Below are 15,223 nucleotides of genomic sequence, written 5' to 3' on the forward strand. Positions count from 1 at the left end.
AACTATTTGTTGAAAATGATATTCAGTAGGATTTACCTTGGAACCTTTATAAAAAAAACTACTATCAATGTGTGGACTTCTAGACTCTGCTGCTTTATTGTTCACACTTGTATCCTCTGTAGTGCTTTTTTGAAGACTTGCTGTTAGGGTGTGTTTTCTAATTTGGTTATTTTTCTAAGTTATATGGTAAAGAAACACACACACACACACACACACACACACACAAATATTATTGAGCCATAATGAAATTATGAAATTGGAGATCAAAATAGGCAAGACTAGGCACAAATATCATGCTTTCAGATATGTGGGATCTAGACTGGAAACAAACAGCATGAATGTACAGTAGGGCTTTTTGGGGAAGGAGTACCAATGGGAAAAAAAGGTAAGTTATTGAGGGAACAATTATATTTCAAGTATTTTATAAGCACATATGAAATAGAATGATGAAAATGACTAAAACTCATTTTAAAATGGAGATCTAGGACAAGAAGTAAGAAAAGGGAAGCTGGATGCTGGTAGCTCACACCTATAATCCTAGCTACCTAGGAGGCTAAGATCTGAGGCTGAGTTTAAAGCTAGATCAAGACTCTTATCTCCAATTAACTATCAAAACATCCCAAAGTGGAGCTGTGGTTCAAGTGGTGATGCAGTCTCTAAGTTCAAATCCCAGGACTGGCACAAAAAAGGGAGGTGGGGAAGTTCAATGAAAAGTACATTATATGCATGCGTGGAAAAATCACAATGAAACTAATTCCTTTGTACAACTAATACTCTAAAAATGTAGTAAACTTTTGTTTGAACAATTCCAGGTTATAGTTACATATGAACTTGAGATTTAGATTTTATCTCTAAATTTATTTGTTAGAAAGTAAAATGGACTGTTGGAGGGGTACCTGCAGAAGTGGGGAGGGCTAAGAGACTGAATGAGGGTGAATATGGCTAAAGTATTTGTGTGTGTATGTGCCAATACTGTGTCTTGAACTTGGTGTGGGTGCTGTTCCTTAGCTTGTTTATTCAAGGTTAGCACTCTGCCACACTTCTTTCAGTATATTTGCTTTAAAAACAATCTGTAAAACTAGCACTTACAAGACTGAGGCAAGAGGATCACAAGTCTGGGGCCAGCATGGGATCCATAATGAGACCCTGCCTGCCCTCCAAAAATCTAGGTACCAGGGGTTTACACCTGTTATTGTAGTTGCTAGAGAGGCTGAGATACAGAGGATCACAGTTCAAAGCAAGCACAGGCAGAAAAGTTTACTAGATTCCATCTCCAAAATAACCATCAAATAGTTGGGCTGGAGGCCCGGCTCAAATGGTAGAGCAAAAGCCATACAAGGCTAAGTAAGTGCAAGGCTGAGTTCAAATCCCAATACTGCCAAAAAAGAAAAAAATAACTCCAATTTTTTTTAAGTTTATTATTTTTTCCAATACTGGAGATTTAAACCAGACAATTGCTGTACATACCACTGACCTAGATCCCCAGCCCTGCATTTTATTTTCAACATCAAGTCAACTAATTATAAAAGTAACCCATGCACAAGATAAAAACATGAAGTAGAAAACAGAGGACCATAGATGAAAGTCCCTTTCCTTTTCTCCCTATATCCTCAGCCCTGAGGTGTTTTGTTTTTTAATAGTCCAGTGGTCTTTTTTTTTCTTTTCTTTTCTTTTTTTTTTTTTTACATTTCTTATGCCATGAATTCAAAGGGAATAGGTCCCAAGAGTTCAAGCTCATCCTCATTGGTTCTCACGAAGTGTGCTTCTCTGAGTGGAGCAGGCAGGAGCTTCAGTAAAAACCAGCTTCTTTTCTCTTTGGCTTCCTTCTTTTTCTGGCTGTTTTCCTTGACACAATTCAGGAAACTAGCTCTTAAGCATGCTTCATATGCTCAATACACACATTAATCCTCCTGGCAAGAATCTTGCCCTTTCTTGTTCTCAACAATCCCAACAGTACGCTGGGTAACATTATAGGTGCTTCCAGTTTTGCTATGGTAACATCTAGGGGCATGCCTTTCTAAACAGGGCCCCCTACCTCGAAAGGCCTAGAGAACATGTATTGGGTACCTCTCCTCTTTCCTTTTGTATTCATCGTTTTGACAAATTTTTGGAAGATGGTAGTTCCAAGCCAAAAGAAAGCCTGAGTTTTATTTTTAACATAAATTCAACTAATTATAAAAGTAACATAATATGTACATGGTGAAATTATGAAGTAGAAAATGGAGGACCATAGATGAAAGTTCCTTTCCTTTTCTCCCTACTACTCTGCTCGCCAAATTCCCCTAGTCAGAAGTAATCACTGTTACCAGCTCCTTGTATGTATTTTCTGGATACATGTACATATGATTATACATTCTTTTGTAAGCAAACCAGATGTGCATACCCTTATATACACATAGCTCTCCATTTCCCATTTAATTTTTACCATCAAGGGTTTGGTTTTTTAGGGTGGTACTCAAGTTTGAACTCAGGGCTTCATGTTTGATAGACAGGCACTCTATCACTTGAGCCATGCCTCTAGCCCTGCCTGTATCTTTTGAGTTCCTAATGTGACTGAGTTTTAACAGATTTTTACCGCACAGACAGGGACTAGGTTAGTCAGAGATCATGGTAGGGGAAGTATCAAGAAAAGGTATGTTCATCTCTGTAAATCCAAAACATGACACAAAACCTAGCACACAATAAATGTCCAATAAATACATGATAAATACCTAAAGGCAACAAAGCACTTAAAACAAAACGGGAAATTCTATCTTGACTCTTCTTAGAACAGATCCTGGGTTCTTACTGAGTTAGCATTTCCCAGGGTAATGAGGACCAGGGAAGGTGGAGATAGATAGTGACGGATGATGCATTCTAACAATCACTCACATAGAATAACTTCTCACTCTGATCTCTTCCCCCAGTGGATTCTCTGCCTCCAAAACACACACACACACACACACACACACACACACACACACACACGCACGCACGCACGCACGCACGCACACACACACAGTTCAAATGCAGTTAACGATGATGACAATGGCAAGAAAATCTGTGTTCAACGACTACACTACAGTACAGTTATACACTAAACATCCACACTCATACAAACAGGCATAATTAAGTAGTGCCTACTGTGAAATTGGGAGCATGTTGGGAAAGAGCCCTGGTAAGACTAATGTCAACGTATCCCTAATTTATAGATAGGAAAACTAAGGTATCAGGAATCCAAGTGACTTAATTCAGGGTCACACAGCTTATCAAATAATTTCCAGTGAAAATTCTACACTTTAATAAGGTTAGCCTGCTTTCTGCTATTTCCATAGTACATTTGCTCCTGCTTCACTGACTTTGTGCTATTTTCTTTCTCCCTACTTGTCTCATCCACTGTTTGGGAGAAACTGGGCAGATGTGGAAATGGTACTGGGCTGAGCAAGATGCTGTTAGAAATGAGGAGTCAGTCAGTCCTGGGAACTATGAAGACATAACAACACATTTGGGAGATACTAGATGTTCAGAAATGAAGTTGAAACTGGAAACTGGATTTTGTGGCAGCTTGCAAAATTCTGATGCAAACATTTTTTTCCCCTAGGCTGTTCTGGTGAGCTGCACACAAACACAGCCTTGTAAGCAGGCAGACTTAAAGGCACTGGCCATTATCTCTGCCTATCTGAAATCTATTCATTCTTCAAGGCTCACATAAAGTCTCACTCCCTCCATGAAATAAGTCACTGCCTCTCCCATTCATTAATTAAAATGTAGCTTAAATCTACAGCAGGAATACCCAGCTGGACTCAAGTCTGTATGCTCCTATTAATGAACTGTGTGACATAAGCCTAGTCACAATTTCTCTGAACCTTGGTCTTCTCACCTTAAAGGATTTTCATAACAGTACAGTAAACACAATAACACAATATATGAATGTAAAGAATTATTGCTGAAAACACTTTGAACTAAGGTGCATCTGCCATTTACATTCTACTTAGTGGATGCTTTTATGGAAGAAACAGCAATCCCTGCTGCTTGTTTCTTAGCATCTTCAGCAAAGGTGAAAGGATTTGGGAAAATAATACTGAACAGTTTTTAAACGTGGTACTCTAGGGGGAGGGAGGTATGTGCAATCTGCTCAGGCATTGTCCTTGGAAACTACCAGGTGATTCCAGGGTTGCTTATTTTTAAAAGCTCCATCCTTCTCATTGTTTCTTCACATAAATAATCTGTATCAATACTGTAAAAAAAAAAAAGGAAAAGAATTTTGCACAAAGTCAGAACATCTGATGTCTGCAGTCCTTTTCCTATTTCTAAGGGTAAGATGCCCTTCACACTTGCTCCATGGCACCACTCAGTTATCTAACTCCTCCCCAAGCCTTAACTCCTTGCCATGAGTGAATTTTCTCTTTCATCTCTTCACTCCTATACCCTCAGTTTTGTCCAAGGCTCTGTTCCATTAGCTTCCACCCCTGTAACTGCAACTTTTCCCTCTCTATGGACTCCTATTTCTTACTCTACAAATATATCTATCTGAAAACAAGGGTTTTTTAAAGAACAGGAATAAGCTCTACTCTCTCTCCAACCACACAACTCTCTCCATCTATGAATTCACACATCATTTTTTTTTTTGGTTAGTCATGGGGCTTGAACTCTGGGCCTGGGTGCTGTCCCACAGCTCTTCAGCTCAAGGCACTCTACCACTTGAACCACAGTGCCATTTCTGGTTCTCTAGTGGTTAATTGGAGTGTCATGGATTTTCCTGCCTGGGCTGGCTTTGAACCATGGTCCTCAGATCTCAGCCTCCTGAGTAGCTAGGATTACAGGTGTGAGCCATGAGTGCCCAGCTTCACATATCTTTTTGCTGTGCTGGTACCGGGGCTTAAACTCAAGAGCCTTGAGCTCTCACTCAGCTATTTTGCTCACAACTAGTACTCTACCAATTGAGCTTCACCTCTACTTACGTCTTTCTGTTGGTTAACTGAAGGTAAGATTTGTCTGCTAGGGCTGGCTTCAAATCACCATTTTCATGTATCAGCCTCCTGAATGGCTGGAATTATAGGTGCAGTCCACTGGTACCCACCCCTCACCTCTTCTTTTTATAAACTTCCTTATAATCTACCTCTTCAAGTCATTGCAAAATGGTTTACAGCCCCACCACACCATTCAGTCAGCCTTATTAAGGCTACTTACAATCTAATTGCTAAATCCAATGGACATTTTCAGGACTCAATACCATTGATCATTTTGCCTTCCAAGTTCACTTTTTCCTTAGATTTCAGAACATGATTCTCTCTATGGACTTCCTTTTCAAACCCTCATGGCCTATCTCACAAAGAAGATTCTTCAGGGGCTTTTCTCACTCTTTCTAACATTATATTCACTGTCATAGCTTCAGTTATCATGTCTTCAAAGGTGATCACTTCCAAGTACACATTTTCACATCCAACTGCCTACCTATTAAAAAGCTTTCCCCAAGTGGAACACAGGTACTTCAAACTCAGTATATATATCCTGACTACTTCCAAGTATGCAGTATAGTTCCTAGGGTTTGTTTAGGGATTTTTTTTAGGGGGGAGGGGCTGGTTCCGGAGGTGGAATTCAGGCCTGAGCTCTGTCCCTGAGCTTCTTTGTCAAGGCTAATGTTCTAGCATTTGAGCATAGCTCCACTTGTGGGTATTTTGGTGAATACTTGGAGACAAGAGTCTCATAGATTTTTTTGCCAGTACTGGGGCTTGAACTCAGGGCTTTGGCAATGTCCCTGAGCTTCTTTTGCTCAAGGCTAGCACTCTACCACCTGAGCCACAGGGCCCCTTCTGGCTTTTTTCTGTTCATGTGGTACTGAGGAATCAAACCCAGGGTTTCATGCATGCCAGGCAGGCACTAAGCCACATTTGCCTAGACAAAGATCCTCAGACATCAGCCTCCTAAATTCAAATTAGGAAACAATGGAAGGGGGGCACACCCTAGTTTTTTTTGTTTTTTTGTTTTTGTCAGCTGTGTGGCTTGATCTCTGGGCCTGGGCACTGTCCCGGAGCTCTTCAGCTCAAGGCAAGTGCTCTACCACTTGAGCCACAGCACCACTTCCAGTTTTCTGGAGGTTATTTATAGATAGGAGTCTCACACCCCTCAGTAGATGAATGGATCAAGAAAATGTGGCATATATACACAATGGAATTCTATGCCTCCATCAGAAAGAATGACATTTCCCCATTTGTTAGGAAAAGGAAAGACTTGGAAAAAAATTATATTAAGTGAAGTAAGCCAGGCGCAAAAAAAAAAAAAAAACAAAAAAAAAAACATAGGTCCTGTGGTTTCCCTTATTAGCAATAACTAGTATATGTCTGAGTCAAGCAGAAAAGGTCAGATAAGATGATGTTAAGTGAAATGAACCCCAAGATAAGGACACAAGTGGGTTTTTTTCTTTCTTGCTATTGTTTCTAACGTATTTATAAGATGATTTTTTTGTTGCTTTGTATGTCCCTCCCCTACGGTATAACCCCTAATTTTCACTGTATTTGATGTTGGTATAATTTGGGGAGCGGAAGGAAAAAAATAAATTGCTTAAATAGGGATACAGGTTGACCCATTGCAACAATGAAATGTACAAGACGCTATGTCGAAAAATGAACTTTACAATTTGGGGGGCAGGAATGTAGTTGAGATGGGAGGGAAGGGATGGTAGGGGAAAAACAAAGGAGGAGGCAACAATGCTTAATAAGAAATGTACTCATTACCTTGCTCATGTGATTGTAACTCCTCTGTGCAGTATTTTCACAATAAAAAAACTTACTCAAAAAAGTCTCAGTGTTTTGGGCCTGGGCTGGCTTTGAACTGTGATCCTCAGATCTCAGCCTTCTGAGTAGCTAGGATTACAGGCAAGAGCCAGCGCCAGGAACACCCTAGTTTTTTTAAATGCATACAAAGCAAGTTTATTTGAAAGTGAAAGGAAAGTAGTAAGACTCTCCAAAGAGAAGGGCTCCAAAAAGTAAAGTCTCTAGTTCCTACTTCTTAATGGAAAAAAGCTAATCTTTATCTAGCAAAGTGGAAGTAAGTATCTTAGTTATTTACATAATGCTATGTGGCAAATTTTTTTTTCCCAGAGCTGAGGACTGAACTCAGGGCCTCGCACTCGCCAGGCGGGCGCTCTTCCGCTGAGCTAAACCCCCAGCCCCTATGTGGCAATTTAATGCTATAAAAGTGTAATAAAATCTTTTTTACTTTTTTTGAGGAACATAACAAAAGGTACCTTCTCCCTTCATATAAATGAGTATATGAATTATATTGGGGGAGTTGGGCCAATTTTCTTGGTAAGCTCAGACATCTGAGAGTTAAGATATCAGTTACTTTCAACCTCTTATTTCAAAATTTAGAATTAGGAACACATAGCAGGATAAGCTAATGAGTTTTATCCCAGGCTCAGTCAGTACATGAAAAAAGTACCAGGTCTTCTAAAATAAAATGACCTTGTAGATGTGGGTTACCAGTCAGTGGCTCTTGCCTGTAACCCTAGCTACTCAGAAGACTGAGGTCTGAGGATAGAGGTTCAAGACCAGCCCAGTCAGAAAAGTCTGAGACTCTAATTAACAAGCAAAAAAGCCAAGCAAGAGCATAAGGCCCTAAATTCAAGTTCTAATACTGGCCGGCAGGCAGGCCGTGCGCACCCACAGCCACACACCCACACAGAGAGAACTACCTTAAAAAGGAAGGTTCCACTGTCTTCACTGGCTCAAGCTAGAGCCTTTGTGAGCATAGCCTTTGCCAGCATATTGCTGACCACTAGAATTCTGCACCCAGCCTCCTAAACACAAAGGGCACTTTACCTAACAATCACTGCACTTTTTTATTTTTTTGGTGGGGGGGTCCTGTCATGGGCCTGAACTCTGGGCCTAGGCGCTGTCCCTCAGCTCTTCAGCTCAAGGCTAGTGCTCTACCACTTGAGCACAGCGCCATTTCCGGCTTTTTTCCTTTTTGCTTATGTGGTGCTGGAAAATCGAACCCAGGGCCTCATGCATGCAAGAGCGCTCTACCACTGAGCCACCTTCCCAGCCCAATCACTGCACTTTTTGTGTAGACTAACCTATCTGTAATCTTGGAGTGCAAATAGAATGTCACTACAGGGCACAGGGATCTTGTTTAAGTCAAGGTATGAATGTCCAGTCAACAAGCTTTGGTTGTCCTATGTAAGGAAAGTCCTTAAGATCAAGCACATACAGAAGCAAGAAGTAGCAAAAACAGTTGATCAACATCCCATCTAGCTTTGGAAGAAAAAACTGGCCCCATCTTTGGGGTCAGTTGTGGAAAAGAAAGTGAGATTAAGGAGAAAACTCTACTACTAGAACATGTAAGAACTGGAGAAATGACTGACTTTTCACTAGGATTTCGTCCAACAGGTATTATTCACTGGTACACATGGCATATGAGATCCTGATTACCTCCTAGTCTCATTTATTAACATTTGTTGATACTCTGCTTTGCTCTTGATTGTCTGTAATACTAAACTTCCTGAAGATTCCTTACCCTTATTCTCATTCAATATCATAAACCATGTTTGTCTGTCTGGGTGCCTTTGCTCATATCACCACTTACGCTTGGCTTATCTTTTTCCATTCTTCCATCTATCTTCTCTGATTGAACTGACTGAGGTTGTGTCTCCTCTAAGAAGCTTCCCTGAGACCCTTGAGCAAGGCTGGTTTTATTGTGTCGTGGTTTCTTAAGTACCCTAGGACTGGTCATTTCACTGCCTTATTCAGTAAATTTGCCTCTCTCTACTATTGCCCCTGAAGCACAGAACGTGTCTCAAATTTTATTGTTTCTATAGCACTTGACACATATGACATGGTCAGGAAGTACTTGTGGAATAACTGAGGGTGAATTTTGTCACTTTAAGAACACCATCTAGGGGCTGGGAAGATGGCTCGGTGGTAGAGTGCTTGCCTCATATCCATGAAGCCCTGGGTTCAATTCCTTAGCACCACATAAACAGAAGCCCTGGGTTCGATTCCTTAGCACCACATAAACAGAAACGGCCAGAAGTGGTGCTGTGGCTCATGTGGTAAGAGTACTAGCCTTGAGCTGAAGAGCTGAGGGACAGCACTGAGGCCTTGAGTTCAGGCCCCACAACCAATAACAACAACAAAAAAAATCTCTTCCTGTCCTTTGTCCTGACTATCATAGACACCCAGCCTTCATTGAACTACCATTTCTACAAGAGGACTCCTTCTAGGAGGTTCTCCTGGATTGACTCCTCTCCATCTCACATTAAATAATCTTCATCTTCCTTATATCTTACTTGAATAAATATACATTTCTGTTGATTTCAGTTTTGTCTTATATACATCCTAACAGCAAAATGTATTTGAGATCCTCAAATTGTGACTACTCTGTAAGCCCTTTATTTTTAATTCCATGTTCTTTTGGTACACTGCTACCAACTTACCTGATAGATAAATTATAGGGATGAGAATGCTGGTCTGAAAATACAACAGAAGCATGCTGGGTTAAAAGACAAAGCACCAAAGAAAAGGAAAATAGAGCCACAATTTATAAGGACAAAAGAAATAATGAGCCAGAGATTGTTGGCTCATGTCTGTAATCCTAGCCACTCAGGAGGCTGAGATCTGATGATTGTGATTTGAAGCCAGCCCAGGCAGAAAGTCCATGAGACTCAAATTAACCAGCAATTTAAAAAATGTGTTAGTAGGGGTGTGGCTCAAATGGTAAAGGGCCAGCCTTGAGTGAAAAAGCTAAGCCACAGTTCCCAGGCCTACTGTGAATTCAAGCCCCAGTGCTAGCACACAAAATAGTAATAATGGTCTGCCATCCCATTTCCCAACAGATATTCTCCTTGCTGTTATTTAGAACTTTCACTACACACACAAACTGTGAGGAATTACCAATGTTAAATGATTCTGAGTTTATTTTAAATCTCTTGACAATAAAGCTGTATCTACATCTTTCTACGAAAGATGCACTGGAGGTCTAACCTAGACCTTTTCATGTTATACATAATTCTGCCTTCTTGGGCAGCAATCGCCACACTCTTAAGCTTCTGAAACTAACAAACTTCGCTTTGCTAGCCAAACCAAGCTTCTGTTTGAGCCAGACTTGGAATCAGGCCTTTATACTGTTTTCATTTACGCTTCAATCTATCAGATTGGTTTTGGAAGGTGAAATTTTTGCACATGGCCTTTACTTTCCATTATGTGTTTCAGTTCTGAATGCCAGAAACAAATGGCCCTTTAGCCACTGGTTAGCTGCCAATAGAGCAAAGTTGTATTGTAATTAAGAATACTCTGTGTGTCATGCCAGCTTGCTGAGCTGGCAGCTGGGCATTTATCAAAGAGAGGGATAAGATCTCCACCTTCTGAAACTTTACCGTTATGGCTTTACCACCTTGAGATGTGAATACTCTTGAAATGTACATACTAGGGCTGGGAAGGTGGCTCAGTGGTAGAGCACTTGCCTTGCATGCTCGAGGCCCTGGGTTTGATTCCTCAGCACCACATAAGAAAAAAGCCAGAAGTGGCGCTGTGGCTCAAGTGGTAGAGTGCTAGCCTTGAGCTGAAGAGCTGAGGGACAGCACCCAGGCCCAGAGTTCAGGCCCCACGACCGGACCAAAAAAAAAAAAAAAAAGAAATGCACATACTAACTGTAACCCCTCTATATATCACCTTTATAGTAACAATAGAAATATTTTTAAACCACCAAAAGATAATAAAATTATGGTTTAAAAAAAAAAACATGCATACATGAAACCCTCTGGCAGGTATTAGTAGAAATGGAAAGACCTAATTTTATGGAGTATTTCTGATGTACTAAAGGATTGTACTAACTAGATACAATTGCTGTCTCAGTTCAATCCCCATGTTTGCCTCAACCAGTCAAGTGTCAGCACTGACTGCAGCACTAGCTCCATTTTAAAAGCAAGTATACTGGCGTTCAGAGAGATGAAGTATGCATAGTCACCTATCTAGTAGATGTTATAGACCTGTGAGCCAGGCCAAACAAATCTAGATTTTATATTCTTTCTTCCTTTACTCTGCTGCTACTCCAACAATGAGGTAGAGGTTACCTGTTTCCTGCTTTTCCCCATGCCCAACAGGTTTCCCCATGTTCAACTGGTCTACTGATAATAGCACTTACTTTACTATTATGCTAGGCTTGCCGGCCCCCAACTTTTCTTCTCTTTCAATACAATGGGCTATGAGCAATTCCAATGCACCTGTTTCAAGCCCCTCTCCTTTCCTACTTCCCCCACCACAGTAACTTACTAGAATGTCTTAAGATTAGATCTTGAATGAATCAATGAATCACACATCATTTGTATTCCAAAATCTGTGAAGTTATTTCCACTTAAGTCTAGCAATACCAACGTCGAGTTTCTGTTGAGGACAGAGGAGAGAGCTCCAGAGCACTCATCTGTTAGATGACATTCTGCTATCCTGGAAGGAACAAAAGATTAAAAAGTGAAATCAGCTTCATTCCAAGTTCCCCTCGGCCCTCAATTTTATATACATACTGGAATAAAAAAAGACACTACATAAAGAGTTTCCATGCATTTACCACAAGGTCTGTAGTTTGCAGGAAGGGTGTTCTAATCCTTCACACAGAACCTTTATGCCCTCATCCCCTAAGGCATTGTCGCTGAGGTCAAGGTCTGTCAGGTGTTCATTGGTATACAATGCATTGCACAAATCCTGGCAACATGCTGCAGTTAGGTGACAGGTCCACAACCTGTGGTTAAGTAAGGTAGAGAAGGCAGACATCATTTCATCTGGTTCACTTTAGAAATTGTTTGCCCATTAGAAAATCAGAGTATCAGTCAGACACTGGTGGCTCATGCCTGTAATCCTACCTACTCAGGAGGCTGAGTCCTGAAGAAGATCATGGTTCAAAGCCAGCCTGGGCAGAAAGACCTTGAGATGCTTATCTCCAATTAACCACCAGAAAACTTAAAGTGGAGCTATGGTTCAAAGTGGTAGAATACTAGCCTTAAGCAAAAGAGCTCAGGGACAGCGCCCAGGCCCTGAGCTCAGTCTCCATGATTGACAAAAAAAGAAAAGAGAATAAGAGAAGAAAAGACAATATGAGAAGAGAAGGGGGGAGGGGAGGAGAGGGGAAGGGAGGGGAGGGGAAGAAAGGAGAGGAGGAGGAGGAGGAGGAGGAGGAGGAGGAAGAGGAGGAGGTGGTGGTGGTAGAGGTGGAGGTGGTGGTGGAGGTGGTGGTGGAGGTGGTAGAGGTGGTAGAAGTCAGAGTGTCATGGGAAAAAAAATCCTTGGGCCCTGGCTAGCGAAACAGAGATTGTGGAGAAAGGATTACTATACCCTCTATAAATTATTTGGATCTTCATTTATCGTTTCCTTGGAGACTGAATTACCAGGCCAAGAAATACTCATTTAGTTTTAGGAATTACTTAAACATTAGGATATTCTGCCAGTGCCTACTGTCCATGATACTCACGCCAGATCCTTTAACTGACAGTCAGGACGTTTTAATCCTTCACACAGCAATTTCAGTCCCAAATCTCCAATTTTGTTATTAATTAGAAGCAGTTTTGTCAGGCTCTTGTTGAAACAAAGGACTTGGGCGAGGGTCTCACAACAAGCTGCAGAGAGGGAACATTCAGAAAGCCTGGAAGGACAAAAATCATCAAGGTGGCTATTAACCACAGCAGCAGCAACTCCCACTGACCCCCAAATGCCAATGTCTGTGAGAAGGACAAGGATCAGCAGAGACTTACACAAGATTTTCAATTATGCTGTTTGTATGCAGCACACCTTCACAGAGATGCTGTACTCCTGTGTCCCCCAGGACATTGGCAAACACAAATAATTCTTTTAAAGTCAGACTCCTTCTCAAGAAGGAAGAAAGGTCCACACAGCTAGCATCTGTGAGGCAACATTTGCTCAAGCTACCCAGGAAAAAAGAGAAGAAAAATCAGCTTCTGCCATCACTTTGGCTTCCTGGTATTCTTCTATCCTGTCTCCTCGTTTGAGTTCCAGCTCCTCTCCCACATCCTTCACACAACTTCCTTGTGAGGTCATCAGCCTATAGTGACCTCTTTTTTCCTTGGGCTCATCTGATGCCTTTAAATGATTCCACGGTATTGAGTTCAAATCTGCACATCCTTAAGGGCAGCTCTGTGATATGAAGAACTTCTTGTACCTTTTATATCCGCAGCTAGCTCCACATCTATTAGGGATGCATAGCAGGTATTTTTCATATAGTTAATATTTAATAATGTCATCCCAATAAATGCTAAGCTGTAGTATACTGGAAATACGAGAAGATACAATAGTGATTTTTGTAGTCCTGTGACGATTACACCACTTAGCTGTGTAGTGCTGGACAGGTCACTTCTTTCCCCATCCTGTTTCTTCACATGGACAGGGGTGATAAGAAAATCCATCTTGGGCTGGAAGTATGGCTCATGTGATAGAGAACATGCCTAGCCATTATGAGGTACAGAATATAAGCCCCTGTAATTGAACCTTACCTTTTTCGTAAGTAATGAGTAAAATAAGATGACCTCTGGCAAGCAACAAGAACATAGCAGTCACTGAACAACTTAGATAGTATCAAATACTTCTAAGAAACTTACTCTAGTTTTTCCACTTTACAGTTGTAATTTCTGAGACCTGCACAAAGATATTTCACCCCTTTGTCCCCCAGGGGATTTTCACTCAGGTCCAACTCAGTGATGTATTGGTTGTAAATAAAAACAGAAGCAAGATACTGGCAAATGATCTCTGAGCTTTCTGGCAGAAGGCTACCACACAACCTACAGAAAAAATGCAGAGAAAAATTGGCCACTTAAGTAAATTGCTCATTTCCACAATGATACCTAAGTAGAGAAAATCAGGATCCACAGATACATGACCCCAGTCTTGAGCATGTCCCAGCTCCTTACTCACCACAGCAAGGACTTGAAAAATGCTTCCAAAACAATGTGTCCTACAGTGGGAACTCAAAAAAAATACTGACTGCTTGAAAAAGGATCAGGAGGGAATACTGATCATTTAATATCATTTAAAATTCTTATACTAATATAGTATTCTATAAGATAGCACTCTATCTCAATCTTCTTTTAAATCACAAGAAAAAAATTCTATAATCATCCTTAGTAAATTTTATAGTCAGATCTTTTTTCCCTCTTATCTAAATGTTTACTACTAATTACTTTGCCATCCTTAAAAGAGACCCCGACCATTATCACCCATATAGAATCCCTTTTCTTGGTATGAAGAGTGACAATATTTTCACTGACTACTCTATCTTCTCATTCTATGTTTCTACATATTAAATGGTGAAATTCCTTCAGCCATTTCTCCTCAACTGCAAAAGATTCTAGATATACCACAACCTTTGAATCCTTCATTTCTTAACATGTTCTAACCTCAAGTTGTATTCATAATCTACCTAATTTTTTTGTGGTACTAGGATCTGTACTGAAGGCCTCACACTTGCTAAGCAGGTGCTCTTACCACTGAGCCACACCTCCAGTATGGCTATTGTTTAGACAGGGTTACTTCCTTGTTTAGGTGTATACCTGGGCACAATCCACCTATTAGGTGCATACCATCAATTCCAACTTTTCCTTCACAATTGGTTTGGACTTTTTTCTGGTTGGCCTTAACCATGATCCTAACAATATCAGTCTCCCAGGGAGCCAGAATCACAGGAATGAGCTACTGGCATTTTGCAATTTTTTTTGTCACTTGTAGAACTTGAACACAGAGCCTCGTCACTCTCCCTGAGCTCTTTTGCTCAAGGCTAGCCCTCTAGAGCTCCACTTCCATTTTTCTGGTGGTTAATTGGAGTCTCACAGCCTTTCCTGTGTAGGCTGGCTTTGACCCGTGATCCTCAGATCTCAGCCTCCTAAGTAGCTATGATTACAGGTATGAACCACCGTGTCTGGCTATAATTTAACAACTTTAAATAGAATATTTTGAATAAAATGAGTTTTCATCTTTAGGAAGCTTTAGTGCTGAAAAGCCTGCTTTACAAAAAAAAAAAAAGAAGAAGGAAAAAAACACAACACTGAATGCTAGTTATAATCCTAGTTATTCAGGAGACAGATCTGAGGATCACCATTTGAAGCTAGCCCCTTGCAGGAAAATCCATGAGGCTCTTATCTCAAATTAGCCACCAGAAAACTGGAAGTGGCTCGGTGGCTCAAAGTGGTACAGCACTAGCCTTGAGGAAAAGAGCTCAGGGATAGTGCCCACAACCACCACCACCACCA

At 40.9% G+C, this 15,223-nt stretch overlaps 1 protein-coding gene across 1 annotated transcript in view; it reads right to left on the reverse strand.

Annotated features, from left to right (window-relative positions):
* Positions 1-1,400: 1,400 nt before the first annotated feature.
* The window catches only part of LOC122116397 (NACHT, LRR and PYD domains-containing protein 3-like), a 54,292-nt gene continuing 40,469 nt past the window's right edge, over positions 1,401-15,223 (reverse strand). Inside the window, exons 8-13 of the mRNA XM_042690075.1 lie at positions 13,580-13,759; positions 12,719-12,889; positions 12,439-12,609; positions 11,542-11,712; positions 11,250-11,420; positions 1,401-4,216 (exon numbers count right to left, since the gene is read on the reverse strand). Of these exons, the coding sequence (XP_042546009.1) occupies positions 4,135-4,216; positions 11,250-11,420; positions 11,542-11,712; positions 12,439-12,609; positions 12,719-12,889; positions 13,580-13,759 (946 nt within the window). The 3' untranslated portion in view covers positions 1,401-4,134. The remainder of the gene's footprint in view (positions 4,217-11,249; positions 11,421-11,541; positions 11,713-12,438; positions 12,610-12,718; positions 12,890-13,579; positions 13,760-15,223) is intronic.

The sequence above is a fragment of the Dipodomys spectabilis genome, unplaced genomic scaffold (genome assembly GCF_019054845.1).
Source record: "Dipodomys spectabilis isolate Male_0828 unplaced genomic scaffold, ASM1905484v1 ptg000132l, whole genome shotgun sequence".
Taxonomy (NCBI): domain Eukaryota; kingdom Metazoa; phylum Chordata; class Mammalia; order Rodentia; family Heteromyidae; genus Dipodomys; species Dipodomys spectabilis.